The 14047-nt window shown below is 37.6% G+C and overlaps 1 protein-coding gene across 1 annotated transcript; it reads left to right on the top strand.

The window, feature by feature from the left end:
- Positions 1-7252: 7252 nt before the first annotated feature.
- LOC143028439 (dynein axonemal light chain 4) lies at positions 7253-13356 on the top strand. Its single transcript, XM_076190533.1, has 3 exons — positions 7253-7403; positions 11099-11182; positions 12619-13356. The coding sequence occupies exons 1-3, from the start codon at positions 7332-7334 to the stop codon at positions 12781-12783; spliced, it is 321 nt and encodes a 106-aa protein (XP_076046648.1). The 5' UTR covers positions 7253-7331; the 3' UTR covers positions 12784-13356.
- Positions 13357-14047: the final 691 nt, after the last annotated feature.

Raw genomic sequence — 14047 nt, forward strand, 5'->3', positions numbered from 1 at the left:
ATATCTTGCTTCTTCGGTTTCGACTACAACGATGTAAGCCAAAAAAAAAGGGGGAAGGTCACTCTAGGGAAAGGGGGAGTTAATCTCTCCACTCCACCACCACAACCATGCCCTCCACCAACTCCACCCCTGATCCTCCACAATTTTCTCCCCCTACGCTTTGCTCACCCTTACAACTTAGCGTATACCATGTCTTCTTGTGGTCTTCCTCCTTACCCCAAACACATATCCCCCCTCTCCCTCCCCCCTCTATACCCCCTCTCCCTCTCCAACCCCTTTACACACACCCCACCACCACCACCCCCACACCCCACTCTCGCTACTCCCATTCAGCATATCGTTGTCACACACACGGGACGCGAACGGAAGTCTCCTACCCCTAGGGGAGGAAACCCTGACGTATCGGTTTCGGGATTTAGTTCGACTGACTATCCGACATAGGCCTACGATAAATACATTCCCCGGCGTTTTGCTAACATATATCGAAAACAAAACGTTTACCAGTGGCTTCTTCCCTTCCATTCTTTCTTTCTTTCTTGGTGAATCACTTCGACAGTTTTCTACGACAGTTACGAAATATCAGAATCTGCTGACGACAAAACGCTAAGGAACTTCGCATATCTCTTCGGTATCGTCCTCCAGCGGGAACTACGAAGACCTTAATACCAGCAGCACCTTCCTTGTAATGTCTACGTGCCTCTAGACACGACGGCTGCTGCCACATCATGTGTCTGTAAAACGTACACGTAGGAACGCATGTACGTATGCACATGCGTGTGTACATTCATTGATACTTTACTTGGATGTGCACGCAACATGAATACACTCAAACGCATGCTTACACACACACACACACACATACATGCTCACACCACACAAAAACAGTATATACATATATATATATATATATATATATATATATATATATATATACATATATATATACATATATACATACACTCATGTATATGTATATGTATATGTATATGTATATGTATATGTATATGTATATGTACATGCATATGTACATGTATATATATACACATACATGTAACATACAATGTATATGTACAGTGTGGCTCAAAAGTCACTGAGGGGTTTGAATTATAATAACTTCTTTATTTTTGTATGTACAGTTATGAAATTTTAACACAATACGAAGAAGATTATGAAAATTTATTTGCATGAAGTTACAGAAAAGATAAAAGAAATTAATCATGAATAGAAAAAAAAGTCTTTTAAATGGCGTCCATTTTCAGCTTTGCACATCCGTGTCCTCTTCAAAACATGCTCCCTGATTTCCCTCGTGAAGTTCTTCAATTGTTCCAGGGTTTGAGGTTTGTTGACATACACCTTCTCTCTGAGATACCCCCACAAGAAGAAGAAGTCAGGGCTGGTCAAGTCTGAGGAACGCGATGGCCAGTCGACATCGCCGTAGCAAGAGGTAATCCCGTCTCCAAAACATTGCCTCAGCAACTGCGTTGTCTCTCTTGCGGTACGAGCAGTTGCCCCACCTTGCTGGAACCGCGAATCTGGCCTATTTTTGGATCGCCGGGCGCAGGAAGTTCTCGTTCGCGTTCCCTCAGAATTGGTCAGCACTGACATCTTCTTGTGAGGGTAACTCGAAGAGAAGGTGTATGTCAACAAACCTAAAACCCTGGAACAATTGAAGAAGAATATCACGAGAGAAGTCATGGAATTGAACCAGGAAACCCTCGAAGTCGTCATGGAAAATGTTTAGGAAAGGGCACGGATGTGCGAAGCTGAAAATGGACGCCGTTTAAAAGACGTAATTTTTCATACATAAGTGATTTTGTGTTTTTTCGTAACTTCCTGCAAATAAATTTTCATAATCTTCTTCATATTTTGTTAAAATTCCATAATTGTACATGCAAAAATAAAGAAGCTACTAAAATTTAAAACCCCTCAGTGACTTTTGGGTTACCCTGTATATGCTTATATATATATAATATATATATATATATATATATATATATATACATATATATATATATATATATATATATATATACGAGTATATATATATATATATATATATATATATATATACACGAGTATATATATATATATATACACGAGTATATATATATATATATATACATATACGAATATATATATATATATATATATATATATATATATGTGTATGTGTATATATGTGTGTGTATGTATATATATGATTGAGATAGGGCTAACGACAACACCTCAAAGATGCCTGTAAGGTTCCCTGTAAGTATGTGAAAAGGGGCTTCCAAGGAGGATCGTGTTACGCCCAGAATACTTAGGTTTTAACGGAAAGAGAGAGAGAAAGAGAAAGAGAGAGAGAGAGGATATAGAGAAAGATTAAATATTTGTCTATTTTACATTTCAGGAGGAAAACTAAAGCTATGACTTCATGAGGAGGAAAGGAAGGCACTGTGACATAACAAATAAACGGAGAAGTCGATTGTCGAGCGACATGACGTCATAGCAACCATATATGACGTCATATCGATCGTTTTCGTTCCGAAGTCGACTGACCTTGTGTTGTATTTGAAGTTGAAGGTCAAGTGACTCTCACGTCTGCACACAGTTCCTCCCAGGTCAGTTTAGTGCCGGTGAGCACATCACAGATTCTTCTCCGACTGGGTTCATCCTTTGGTGTTTGCCAGGATAAAGTACTTACAGTCAACCGATCAATCAATCAATCTGCTGTCCGGAGCCCGCTGCTGAACAAAGATCCTCTCCTAACTTCTTCCACGAGTGGCATGACTTTACCAACCTCTGCAAAAATCCTGTCTCGTTTCACCCACTTTCTGCCTCGTCTCCTTCGTCGATGCTTCCCATCTCGCGACGTCCACTCAGTACACACCAGCTCCTTCCCCCATAATCCTCTCTGGTTACATAACATGCCAAGTTCTATGTCAGCTCTTTTATTCCCTCCATAGTATATCTCATTCCTGTCTGATCTCTTACCCAACCAGTCACCTTCCTGTCTTTAATCGTTACATGTAGCCTTGGTGTTTTCGTTTTTCTTAGTGAAATACAGTATAACTACAGCGTGTCATAATAACGAAAGGGGATGGCCTAGTTCAGCAAGGGATGGGGTTGTTCTTGAGTAACTTGGGGGTCAAGTGTGAGGGTGACTGCATGGAGGGTTAGAAGATTATCAGGTATCGAGGAGGAAGAGAAAGAGAAGAAGGTAGAGGAGGAGGAGAAGATAAAGGAGGAGGGGGAGAAGATAAAGGAGGAGGAGGAGGAGAAGATAAAGGAGGAGGAGGAGAAGATAAAGGAGGAGGGGGAGGAGGAGAAGATAAAGGGGGAGGAGGAGAAGATAAAGGAGGAGGAGAAGATAAAGGAGGAGAAGATAAAGGAGGAGGAGGAGAAGATAAAGAAGGAAGAGGAGAAGACAAAGGAGGAGGAGGAAAACATAAAGGAGGAAGAGAATATAAAGGAGGAGGAGAAGATAAAGGAGGAGGAGGAGAAGGAGATAAAGGAGGAGGAGAAGATAAAGTAGGAGGAGGAGGAGATAAAGGAGGAGGAGGAGGAGAAGATAAAGGAGAAAGAGGAGAATATAAAGGAGGAAGAGGAGGAGATAAAGGAGGAGAAGAAGATAAAGGAGGAAGAGGAGAAGATAAAGGAGGAGAAGGAGAAGATATAGGAGGAGGAGAAGATAAAGGAAGAGGAGGAGAAGATAAAGGAGGAGGAGGAGATAAAGGAAGAGGAGAAGATAAAGGAGGAGGAGGAGGAGGAGATAAAGGAGGAGGAGAAGATAAAGGAGGACGATGAGGAGGAGGGGAAGGAGGAGGACGAGGAAAAGAAAGTGAAGGAGGAGGAGGAAGAGGAAGAGAAGGGGGAGGTACCAATCCCATTGAAGTAGTGATGCACTATTTAGATCCTGCCGCAAAAAGTGCCGAAGAATTTTAATCAGGTCGGGGGATGAATGTAAGGTTGGGTCTCGATCCATCAGGATCCCCTTCAAGGAGTCCGCCTCCTTAATGAACAAAATATTCTGTTTCTGAGAGAGAGAGAGAGAGAGAGAGAGAGAGAGAGAGAGAGAGAGAGAGAGAGAGAGAGAGAATACAACGTGAGGCTGAATACTTGGGAAGCCTTATTGTGTTACCGGCGAGTCTACGGCGACTCAAGAACTACAAGACGAAAACAAGGAGGAAAAAGGGGTAGAGTAGTATTTCTCTTTCATTTTCCGATCTCAGCAACCCCCTGTAGTTTGGATTAGGCAGTCCAGCAGCCAATAGCAGGAACTACACCTCCTACATTACCACAAAGAAAAGACTTTATCATCACCCCTTAAAATTTACTTCAGCACTCCCTAAAATCTATTTCAGCACCTCTCGGTTAAGAAACACTGGGGTAGAAGAGAATTTAAGGAAGGAGGAGGAGGATGAGTAAAAAGTAGCGGTTGCTACACAATTGAGAGGATTAATAGAAACCTTTATCGAAGTTTTTTGTGATTATATTTGTGCGTAGAAATAATTGAAGGGAACTCCTGAGTCCCGCTCAGGCGTTATATACAAGATTCTTATGTAGTCAGCATTTGTATTCAGAGTTTACAGCTAGTGTTTATGTTCTATTTTATTTCAAGGTTCTACACATACCTGACGTTCTACAACTGATCTAGTCTTTATTAATAAATGTGTCTTGATGTGGTGTGTGGTCCCCATATATTGATTACGTCTTCTTAAAGGTGTGAAAATGTTTAAGACGTGTTTGGCGAGTTTGTGCGTTTAGGTTGGGTAACTTTCCGTGGATCGCGGCGTTTAATGCTGAGTTTGTGAAAAGGGAAGGATCGGTCACTATGAAAGACACCGCAAGTATGTAGACATCCTTGTCTGCATGTGATCCACCAAGGTCTTGGATCACGTGCTGGACTCGTGATCAACAGCTATTTCCCTCCCGGAAGAGATCTCTTATGACCGATCTGTGGGCAATGATTTGACCTTACACGAACACACACACACACACACAACTCCCCACCCGCCCACGAGAGTTGGAGTAACGACTAGCAGCGCAGCGATACTGAAATTATTTCAGCCCTGGGTGGGACTCGAACCCGGACCGCGGTAGTGGCGGCCGGGAATTCTACCACTGTACCATCGAGTCTATTGTGTATTAAGAGTTTGCATATTGTACAAAAGTTACATATGATTATATGTGTTAATGTGGAATATACATGGTTACATGGAATATTAAGGGTTTACATAATGTATAAGGGTTATATATGGTTATGTTAATGTGGAATATACATGGTTATACATGGTGTTACATATATGAGCACCCTACACATGTTATGTATGACTATAATTACAACCCCGATCCCACTAAAAGACATTGCATTCCCGAACCTACGCAGCTCTGCTAGCCTAACCAATCTGACCCGGTAAACGGACAAAAAACTAATATTCCAAAAACTACTGAACTGGACAAAACACCAATTGGAATTTTGCAGGGGAGGACTTTATTACAATCTGTGAAAACACCAATATTACAACTTGAATTTTTCTCAAAAACAGTTTATTGTCATTCTTGAGGGAAACTGTTAAGCAGTTTTGGCCCTGTTCTGCTAATACTACAAGTTCTAAGTGACTTTATACATTGGCAATTTGCCCTGCGGCCTTCAATGTAGCATGACCTCCCTATTGTCCTGTTTGGGCTTAATTTCAGGCCAATATTTGGTACCAGACCTTCCAGGGTCTTCCAGGTGTATATGATTTGGTACTCTTCTCTTCTTCTTTAAAGAGAATAGAGTTTTAGGTGCTGCAGTCGTTCCCAGTAATTTTTGTAACTTAGTGAGACAATCTTGCTAGTGAAGCTCTTCTGACTTTCCAGTACTTGTTGGGCTCCACAGATGGCAGCACTGTTCTTCCCTGGTGCTGAAAGTTCTAAGAATCCAGCCACACATTTGCTCCGCACATTTCACTATTTTGTGTATATGTAGACTGAATCTGGCTTCACTGTTGAATATTATCCCCAAGTCTCGAAGGCTGCTTTTGACTTCTCTGTTCCCATTGGTGGTACTGTAACTGGTGTGCTCTTTGATGGTTTTGTTTCTGCCATACCGTAGTAATTTGAATTTGCTTCCATTGAACAGCATGTTATTTTTGGCTGCCCATAAGTATATCGTGCTTAGGTCTTCCTACAGCAATTCCATCTCTTCTTGTCTCCTGGCCTCTTTTGTGACTTGTGTCATCTGCAAACGACGTTGTGACGTGTTTGACATTGTTGTCTATGTCAGCAATGAGAGCCGACATAGACTTATTATTAAAGAACGTTCGGGGAGAGTTCCATTTACTGTAACCTGCTGCATTCTACCTTGGAGAAAAATGTGTATCCACAACCCCAGTTGTCCTTTTATGTCCCATCTTGATAGTTTTCGTAGCAATAAACCGTGATCCACCTTGTCGAATGCTTTAGCAAAGTCAAGGTATACCACGTCTGTGTTTCTTATCATTATCCTCCTTCGCAAGATTTATTTTCTTTTTTAAAACTAGTTTATTACTCTCGGATCTGAAATTGAATTTACCAGTGCAGCCTACCATTCTATGGTCACTATGTTGACTTTATTTATGACCGCAACATTGCTAACGTTCTTGCTCTTATCTTCGTTCTTTGTTGTTCCATTTGGAGTTTTCCAGGTCCATTTACGACCTACACGCTTCAGGAAGAAAATATTCATTATCCTCATGTTGTAGTTCTCTGCAAAATTGACTAAACTCTCGCCTCTGTCATTTTCACCTACTCCAAATTTCCCAATGCACGACTCATCTCCCATCTTCTTCCCCACTTCAGCATTAAAGTCGTCTATTACCAACGTGTACTTACTCTTTTCTTTATCCATTACTTGACATATATCATTACAGAAGGACTCAATTTCATCGTCTGAACTCTGAAGTTGGTGCATAAACCTGAACTATTTTGTGTACCTTTTACACAGCCTAATCACAACCCTGTCTGATGAATACAATACACCAAATTACAATATCCTGTCTGATAAACTACGGAACTTCACTATTACCAGCAACTTCTCGGTTTATCAAGAATCCTACTTCACTAGATCTTTCTTTGTCCTTACCTCTATAGTAGAACAGGTGGTAACCTAATAACCCTGCTAGATACCCAATTCGAACAACACCATGTCGCACTTTTTTAATTTAAAATTGTTGAGGAAATCTTGACCGCAATGCTAAACTAGCTAGACGTGCAAGTTGACATTGTGGAACGTTAGCGGCCTAGCAACCACACCTACATGTGAGAAAAAGCGTCTATAGCAACGCGTTTGTACAGTGATCAGTTAATGAAAGTAACTTTAGAATATGTCAGAACTACGGAAGCAGGAAAGTACAGATGAATCCAAAAAGATTGTACACACATATCCACTTCTCAGGGTAAATTTTATTTGTTATAGCTTTGTATAGTAGGTGTTTACAATCGAACTTTATTTTGGTTGGTGGATTGTTGTTTACAGTAACAATACAATAGGATGTAATAGAAATTATTATATTAATATTTTGAGAGGGCTAGATTTACTATGTTTATTTCTTTGTGAGCGGAGGTATATCATTCTCTGGTATGTATATTTTTCTTGATACTTAGAAATATAATTAACAATACAAAAAGTTTGCATTGAGTAATGACTAATGAATGTGCACCATCTGTCATTAAGATGGTGAGTTTGTAAAACAGGTTCATGCAGTGTTTTGATTTTTTCCTGATAGTGTCGTAGAACATAGATTTTTTTTTACATGCAAATATACCAAAGATCTTTTCCTTCTTATATAGAGAGTGCCCAAGTCAAACCATAGGCATAATCAATCTGTTGCCCCTGGTCTCTTGCAGAAAACCCATGGCCTCCAGGAAGCAAGCAACAGCTTCCAGGTAGCACCATAAGTCACTTAGAGAAGAGACATTGTGCGCTTGCCAGGTAATTGTTAGTGTGGGGCATTGTAGTATGAGCACAGACTCGCTACATTATATATATATATATATATACAAAACTTGTTTAAAGCCACTCTCATCTCAACACCTCATTGGTAAAGAGTTCTCTATATTTTGCCACTCTTCTTGGCTGGAAGGCATTGCAATGAGACAGCTCTTCCCCAGTAAGTTCTGACATCTGTAGTTGGTTTGTCTCCATTGCCTCATTATATGGCATCTCCTGTTCATCCACAAAAAGTTTGAGGAGCAGATGAGAAGAAAATCTGGTATTTTTTTTAGTTGTGCACACCTATGCGATATAGCATTAGAAAATTGAATATTAATTTTGTGAATTATAATACATGAGCATAGTATGTGATTTTCTTGGCAGAAATAAATAACAAAAAACCTTGCTACAAGCAAATCTACTAATGAAAGAAGCTACTAGGATACAGCCAAGACGCCATGTTGTCATCTGTCCAGTCCAATCACTGTCAGTTAGACAATGGCTTTCATGTTGTGGATCAGGTGTTTTCCAACTCCAGGTGAAATTCATAAGTGCTGTTACAAAGACGGGCTTCTGCCATCATCTGTTAATTGCTTGAGGTACAATAATAATCAGGCCATCAGCACCTGTGACAATGATGACAACCCAGATGATCTTTAGAATTTGAGGTACCAAATTACTAAATATAGGCTAGGATAGGTTAGGTTATATCATGTTATGTTAAGTTAGAATAGACAAATTTATCATCTTTTCATTTCTTCGACCTCAGCATCTATCAAAACAAATATGGCGTATCATTCAACTACCGCAACTTTGTTCGTTATTAAATCAGTTTTAGCAACTTTTTTGTTAATGACTTCCACTAAGCAAATCACACATTAAGTTGATATATTATAATTTACAAAATTAGTAATTGATTTTCTATTGCTATATCACGTAGTTGTGCACCTCTAAAAGTTCACCGAAAATCCTATCTGCATAGTATTTATTCTTTTAGATGGGTTAATATCTGACTATATTATTCAGCTGTAGATAACTTCTTTGGTAAAAAAGAGATTAAACCTATCTACTGGCAGTATTGTACTCATATGTAGTGCAATTGTTGCTTGGCGAATTGCAGTAAAATGCAGGGCCTAGAAACTCTGCCATTGTTCAAACCATTTCATCTCTCTCTCTCTCTCTTTCTCTCTCTCTCTCTCTCTCTCTCTCTCTCTCTCTCTCTCTCTCTCTCTCTCTCTCTCTCTCTCTCTCTCTCTCTCTCTCTCTCTCTCACTCTCTCTCTCTTTTACTTATTTTTCTTGTGTCCTTCTCTTTATCCTCATTTTATTTTGGCTTGCTTTTAATTAACTTATTCTTTTTATTTTTTCTCAATTTATTTCTTTAGTTCTTTTAATTCATCTTTTCCAAAATTTATATATAACTCATTTCATTTCTTTTTTTTCATTTGTTTCTCTTCTTCCTTATTTCATTCTGGTTTATTTTTCCACAGTTCATTTCTCTAATTCATGTACTTTGCCTTCTCTAAATTATATATTCTTTGTTTTTCTTGAAAATAATTCTTCCTCTGTTCTTGTTTTCTTTGTATGGGTTTTGTAATTTACTTATAAGTCTTAACTTAACCTAATCAAACAACATTTCTTAGCCAAAATTAAGATTTTTAGTTCACAGGTTAATCAAGACAGGTTTCACCCTATAATTTACTTAGTGATGCCTTGAAGATAAATTAAATAATACGAGAACAACTACAATAAGATAGATAACATCCAGTATTAGAGATTAATGAACAATAATAGTAACTAATTGAGGATTTTTTTTTTTTTTTCCTTTTTTTTTGGGGGGGGGAATGATTTTATGCCTTTTTCTTTTTGGCTACCCCCCTTGTAAGGGGGAAAAAGCCTTGGTATATGTATGTATGTATGTAGTTGAGGATAGTTTTACCTTAAAAGAGAAGCACAACAAATGTATGGATTATGTTGGGGAGATGGGGTTGACTATGTTAATCCTATAGGAAGTTTGGTTCGGGGCTGTGAAATCAGAACACAAAAACTCCGGCTCCGACCCCTCTATTTTCTGGTGACTCCAACTCCAATTGCTCTTTATGCAATTAAGTGATTATGGTCTACATATCTCATAAAGCATATGTATAAGCTCCTAACTTGAGTAGGCCTATATCATTATAAATGGTTTATATGAAAAATTAAGGTATTATGGCTTTTTATATCATAACTGTTCATTCTTTAATATTTTCTAACAGAATTACAGAGAGAATTTTTGAATGGATATAGAAGAAATAACAATAAAAATAAAAATGCTATAGTGTAAGAGTAAGTTTTTACATATATGTCTGCAATAAGAAATAAGTACAGAACAAAGATAAAACTACTTTATACCAGAAGTTGAAATATAATCTTTTACAGGATGTAAAAGCCATAATAAATAAAACTTCTATAATGTAAGATTGTTTTTTACATATATAGTTTTGCAAATACAAAATAACTACAGAAAATAAAATGACTTTGTAAAATATATTGAGATGATTCATTTTAAAGGATATAGTAAATATACAGAAGTAACAATAAAGATAAAAAATTTAAAATGTAAGATTTTTTACGTATATAGCTTTGTACATGAAAAAAAAAAACTTCTGATCCAGGGCAGTGGACAGGATACGGGGGTGACCTGTCATCCATGAGGAGCTAAGATGAGAGGGAGGATAGGGTGGTGGGTGGGAGTGGGTATGTGCATTTTGACTTGGCTACATCCCTTATAACGGGGGGAAAGCCCTTGGTATATGGATAGATTAATATCATTAATATTAATATTATCAGTGTTATTATTATTATAATGTGGGTAGAAGGTAAAGGGAACACGGGCTGAGGGAAATACTTTTATTCCTGACTAGTTTTGCCCGAGTGGCTTCTTCAGAGGAATGATTCCTCTGAAGAAGCCACTCAGGCAAAACTAGTCAGGAATAAAAGTATTTCCCTTAGCCTGTGTTCCCTTTACCTCCTACCCACATTCGTCACAATGTTCACACATTATTATTATTGTTATTATCATTATATTATTGTTATTGCCATTAGTATTATTATTCATATTACCTTTTTCTAATACAAGAGTTTTTTAATGAGTAACATGGTTGCTAATAACATTTTCCAGCATACAGACATGTCAGAGGAGTTGAAAGTGGAAACCATGGAACTCTGTGTTGCTGCGTGCGAGAAATATCCATCCAACAATGAGGTTAGCCCATTTTTTGCTTACAATAATTTGTACCACTTTAATGTTAATTTGAGCTTGGCAGTCCTTGTTGAAGGAACAATTACAGGTACCCACTTGTGGTAGTCTTGCAAAATGGAGAGCAGAGTTCACCATTATCAAAACCTGTTGACCAGGGCTGGCCCTCAGTCTCTAGACTGGTCCCAAGATATCTCTCTGTCAACATTAACTATATTTCTTATATATTTTCATATATGGAGAGCTGAGTTGATAACCAGTAACTTCCCCTTTTCTGCTGCTTTCAGCTGGTGACATTGAAACAATCATATTTTTCATGTATGTCAATTTTGACTTTTTTTTTTCTAATCAACCTAGCTTTTATTATGACAATCTTTTCCTAGTTAATATGTCATTTTTTATGAGGACCACAGTGGAAATAAGTCTTTTGACTTTCTGTGCCATCCTCGGATGTACAGTTACATTTACTATGTATAATACGAGTCTTACCTGTATTGTATTTTATTATATGTATGATTGAATCCAAATAAAATCCTGCACCAATACAATACAGACAACAGTCCAAAGTTTGTTCCCAGAGAGAACTGTGGGAGGGTCCAGGGACCAATACCAGCTGCTGTAGGGCTACAGCTTTCCCACTTAATGAGCCTCGAGGCAGCAATTATTATCTATTACTAATTTAAAAGCCACACTCCATGCAGACTTTTAAGCTAGCTCCTGTATTTACCTAGCATCCGTTAATAAGAAGTAGTACTGTAGTTGTATTTTGCAGGAAGGGGAGCTACGCTTGTGGTGTCCCGCCTCTGTATCTGTTGGGCTAATTGGGCCTCCAGCCCAAAACTAAAGAGAGAAATAATAATAAAGCATTTATTGGTATTACTTAAATTTAGTTTAAATCAAAAACTTGTAGATTCACAAATTTTTGGAGTTCTTTTAGAATTTGAATTTGTTAATATGTAACAAATCCCCATACAGACCTGATCCCAATGCTGGATGTTCAAGAACCAAAGGGTATATTCTTTAATAATGGAATCATCCAGATTCCAAAAAGGTATATGTCTCTGTAGAGCATATGTAGACTGAGATACAAGGGCCCTAGATGAACAGTGTCATGACCCACCTATGGGCAAGGCTAGTGGCGACAACAAACAAAAAAAGTTAAGGCCGTGCACAGCTCGCACAAGTGACAATGAGTGCAGGCAGGATAATTAAACTCTTTGTTTAAATTAATTAATATTTACAGAAATACCTATACCAATGGCTTTTTTCCCCCTAACAAGGGAGGTAGCCAAAGTCAAAAGCATAAATTTCTCCTTTACCACCACCTCAGCATGATAATCCCAAGAGTAAAAGTGCTGGTAGTCATCAGTGAAATATTAGAATACTGTAATGATTTCAAGTGTTGTTTTCTTCATAGTTTTAATACCCACAATCTTTGACAGAGTGCTGCAAGAATGATTAAGGAGACAATGGACAAGAGACATGGAGCTACATGGCACTGTGTTGTTGGTGAGACCTTTGGCTTTGAAGTTTCATACGAAGTTAAGCATCTTCTTTATATGTTCTTTGCTGGGAATCTTGCAATTGCTGTATGGAAGTGTTGTTAAATCATATGGATGTAAATTGATTTGTTCATATAGTAGATCTTTGAGAAAATGGTGAATCTCGAGAAATGAGGTATTGTTTAATATGACTTAGTGATGTCTTCATAAAATGCTTCACATAATTATGCAATAGTGTGAAGATTTTAGTGCTATTGATAAGAGATTAATCATGTGTAAGCAAGTTATTTTAGATAGATTTTTCTATAAAAAGCAGATTTTTCATATTACCCATTGCATTATTGATTTATTGTTTAGTTATAAAATGTGTAGTTTTATGTTAGTGTACATACATATCATATTTGAGTGCACAGTTGTGATATATGCATAAATACACATGTACAAGTTTGTTCACACTATAGGGGTTACTAAGGATACTATTCAGTGCCTAGAAATGTTTTGTGAATTTGGTCCTGTTCTGGAGAACAGGTACCAGCCCCTTGGGGGTCCCTTAGATGGAAAAAAAGAATAATAACACAAAACAGGATGTCGGCGTCCCCTAATAAATCTTCAGTAACACCATTCACCCCTAACAACCAGGAAACATTAAATCTCATTAAAGACATTGACAGACTGGAAAAAGTACAACGGCGAGCCACAAAACTGATTCCAAATATCAAAAATAAATCATACGTAAATCGACTAAAGCACATGAATCTGTTTTCCCTAAAAAAGCGTAGACTCAGAGGTGACTCGATACAGGTCTTTAAGATTTTAAAGGAATTGACAACATCAAAAGTGACAAAATTTTCACATTGAATGAGAATCAGACAAGAAACAATGGTCTCAAACTGTCCGGAAATAGATTCAATTTGGAAGTGGGTAGAAACAACTTTGCCAACCGTGTAGTTAATGAATGGAATAAACTTCCTGCACAGGTAGTGCAATGTAGTTCAGTTCGAAGCTTTAAGAATCATTTAGATAAATACCTAAGTAAGATGCTGTAATGATTATAATTTATCTTATATCATTTGTTTTTGTTTTGTTATCATTTGTCTGTCTGATTTTCATTTATTATTAGTTATATGTCAATTTATTATTATTTACTATTTACCTGTTTGTTTATTATTTTAACTATACCTATGCATTTATTTATGTATTTTATTTTTTATTTACCAATAGTTCTCTCCATAGTGCAGCATATAAAGATGATTGGCATACCCTTCTTTACTAAAACACTCAAACCCACTCATGTCACACTACAAAACATCATTTCACAGGATGGAAAAAATAGATAAATAAAACAGAATAAATATATAATAAAATAATC

The sequence above is a fragment of the Oratosquilla oratoria genome, chromosome 9 (genome assembly GCF_046742065.1).
Source record: "Oratosquilla oratoria isolate Oo_2021 chromosome 9, ASM4674206v1, whole genome shotgun sequence".
NCBI lineage: Eukaryota > Metazoa > Arthropoda > Malacostraca > Stomatopoda > Squillidae > Oratosquilla > Oratosquilla oratoria.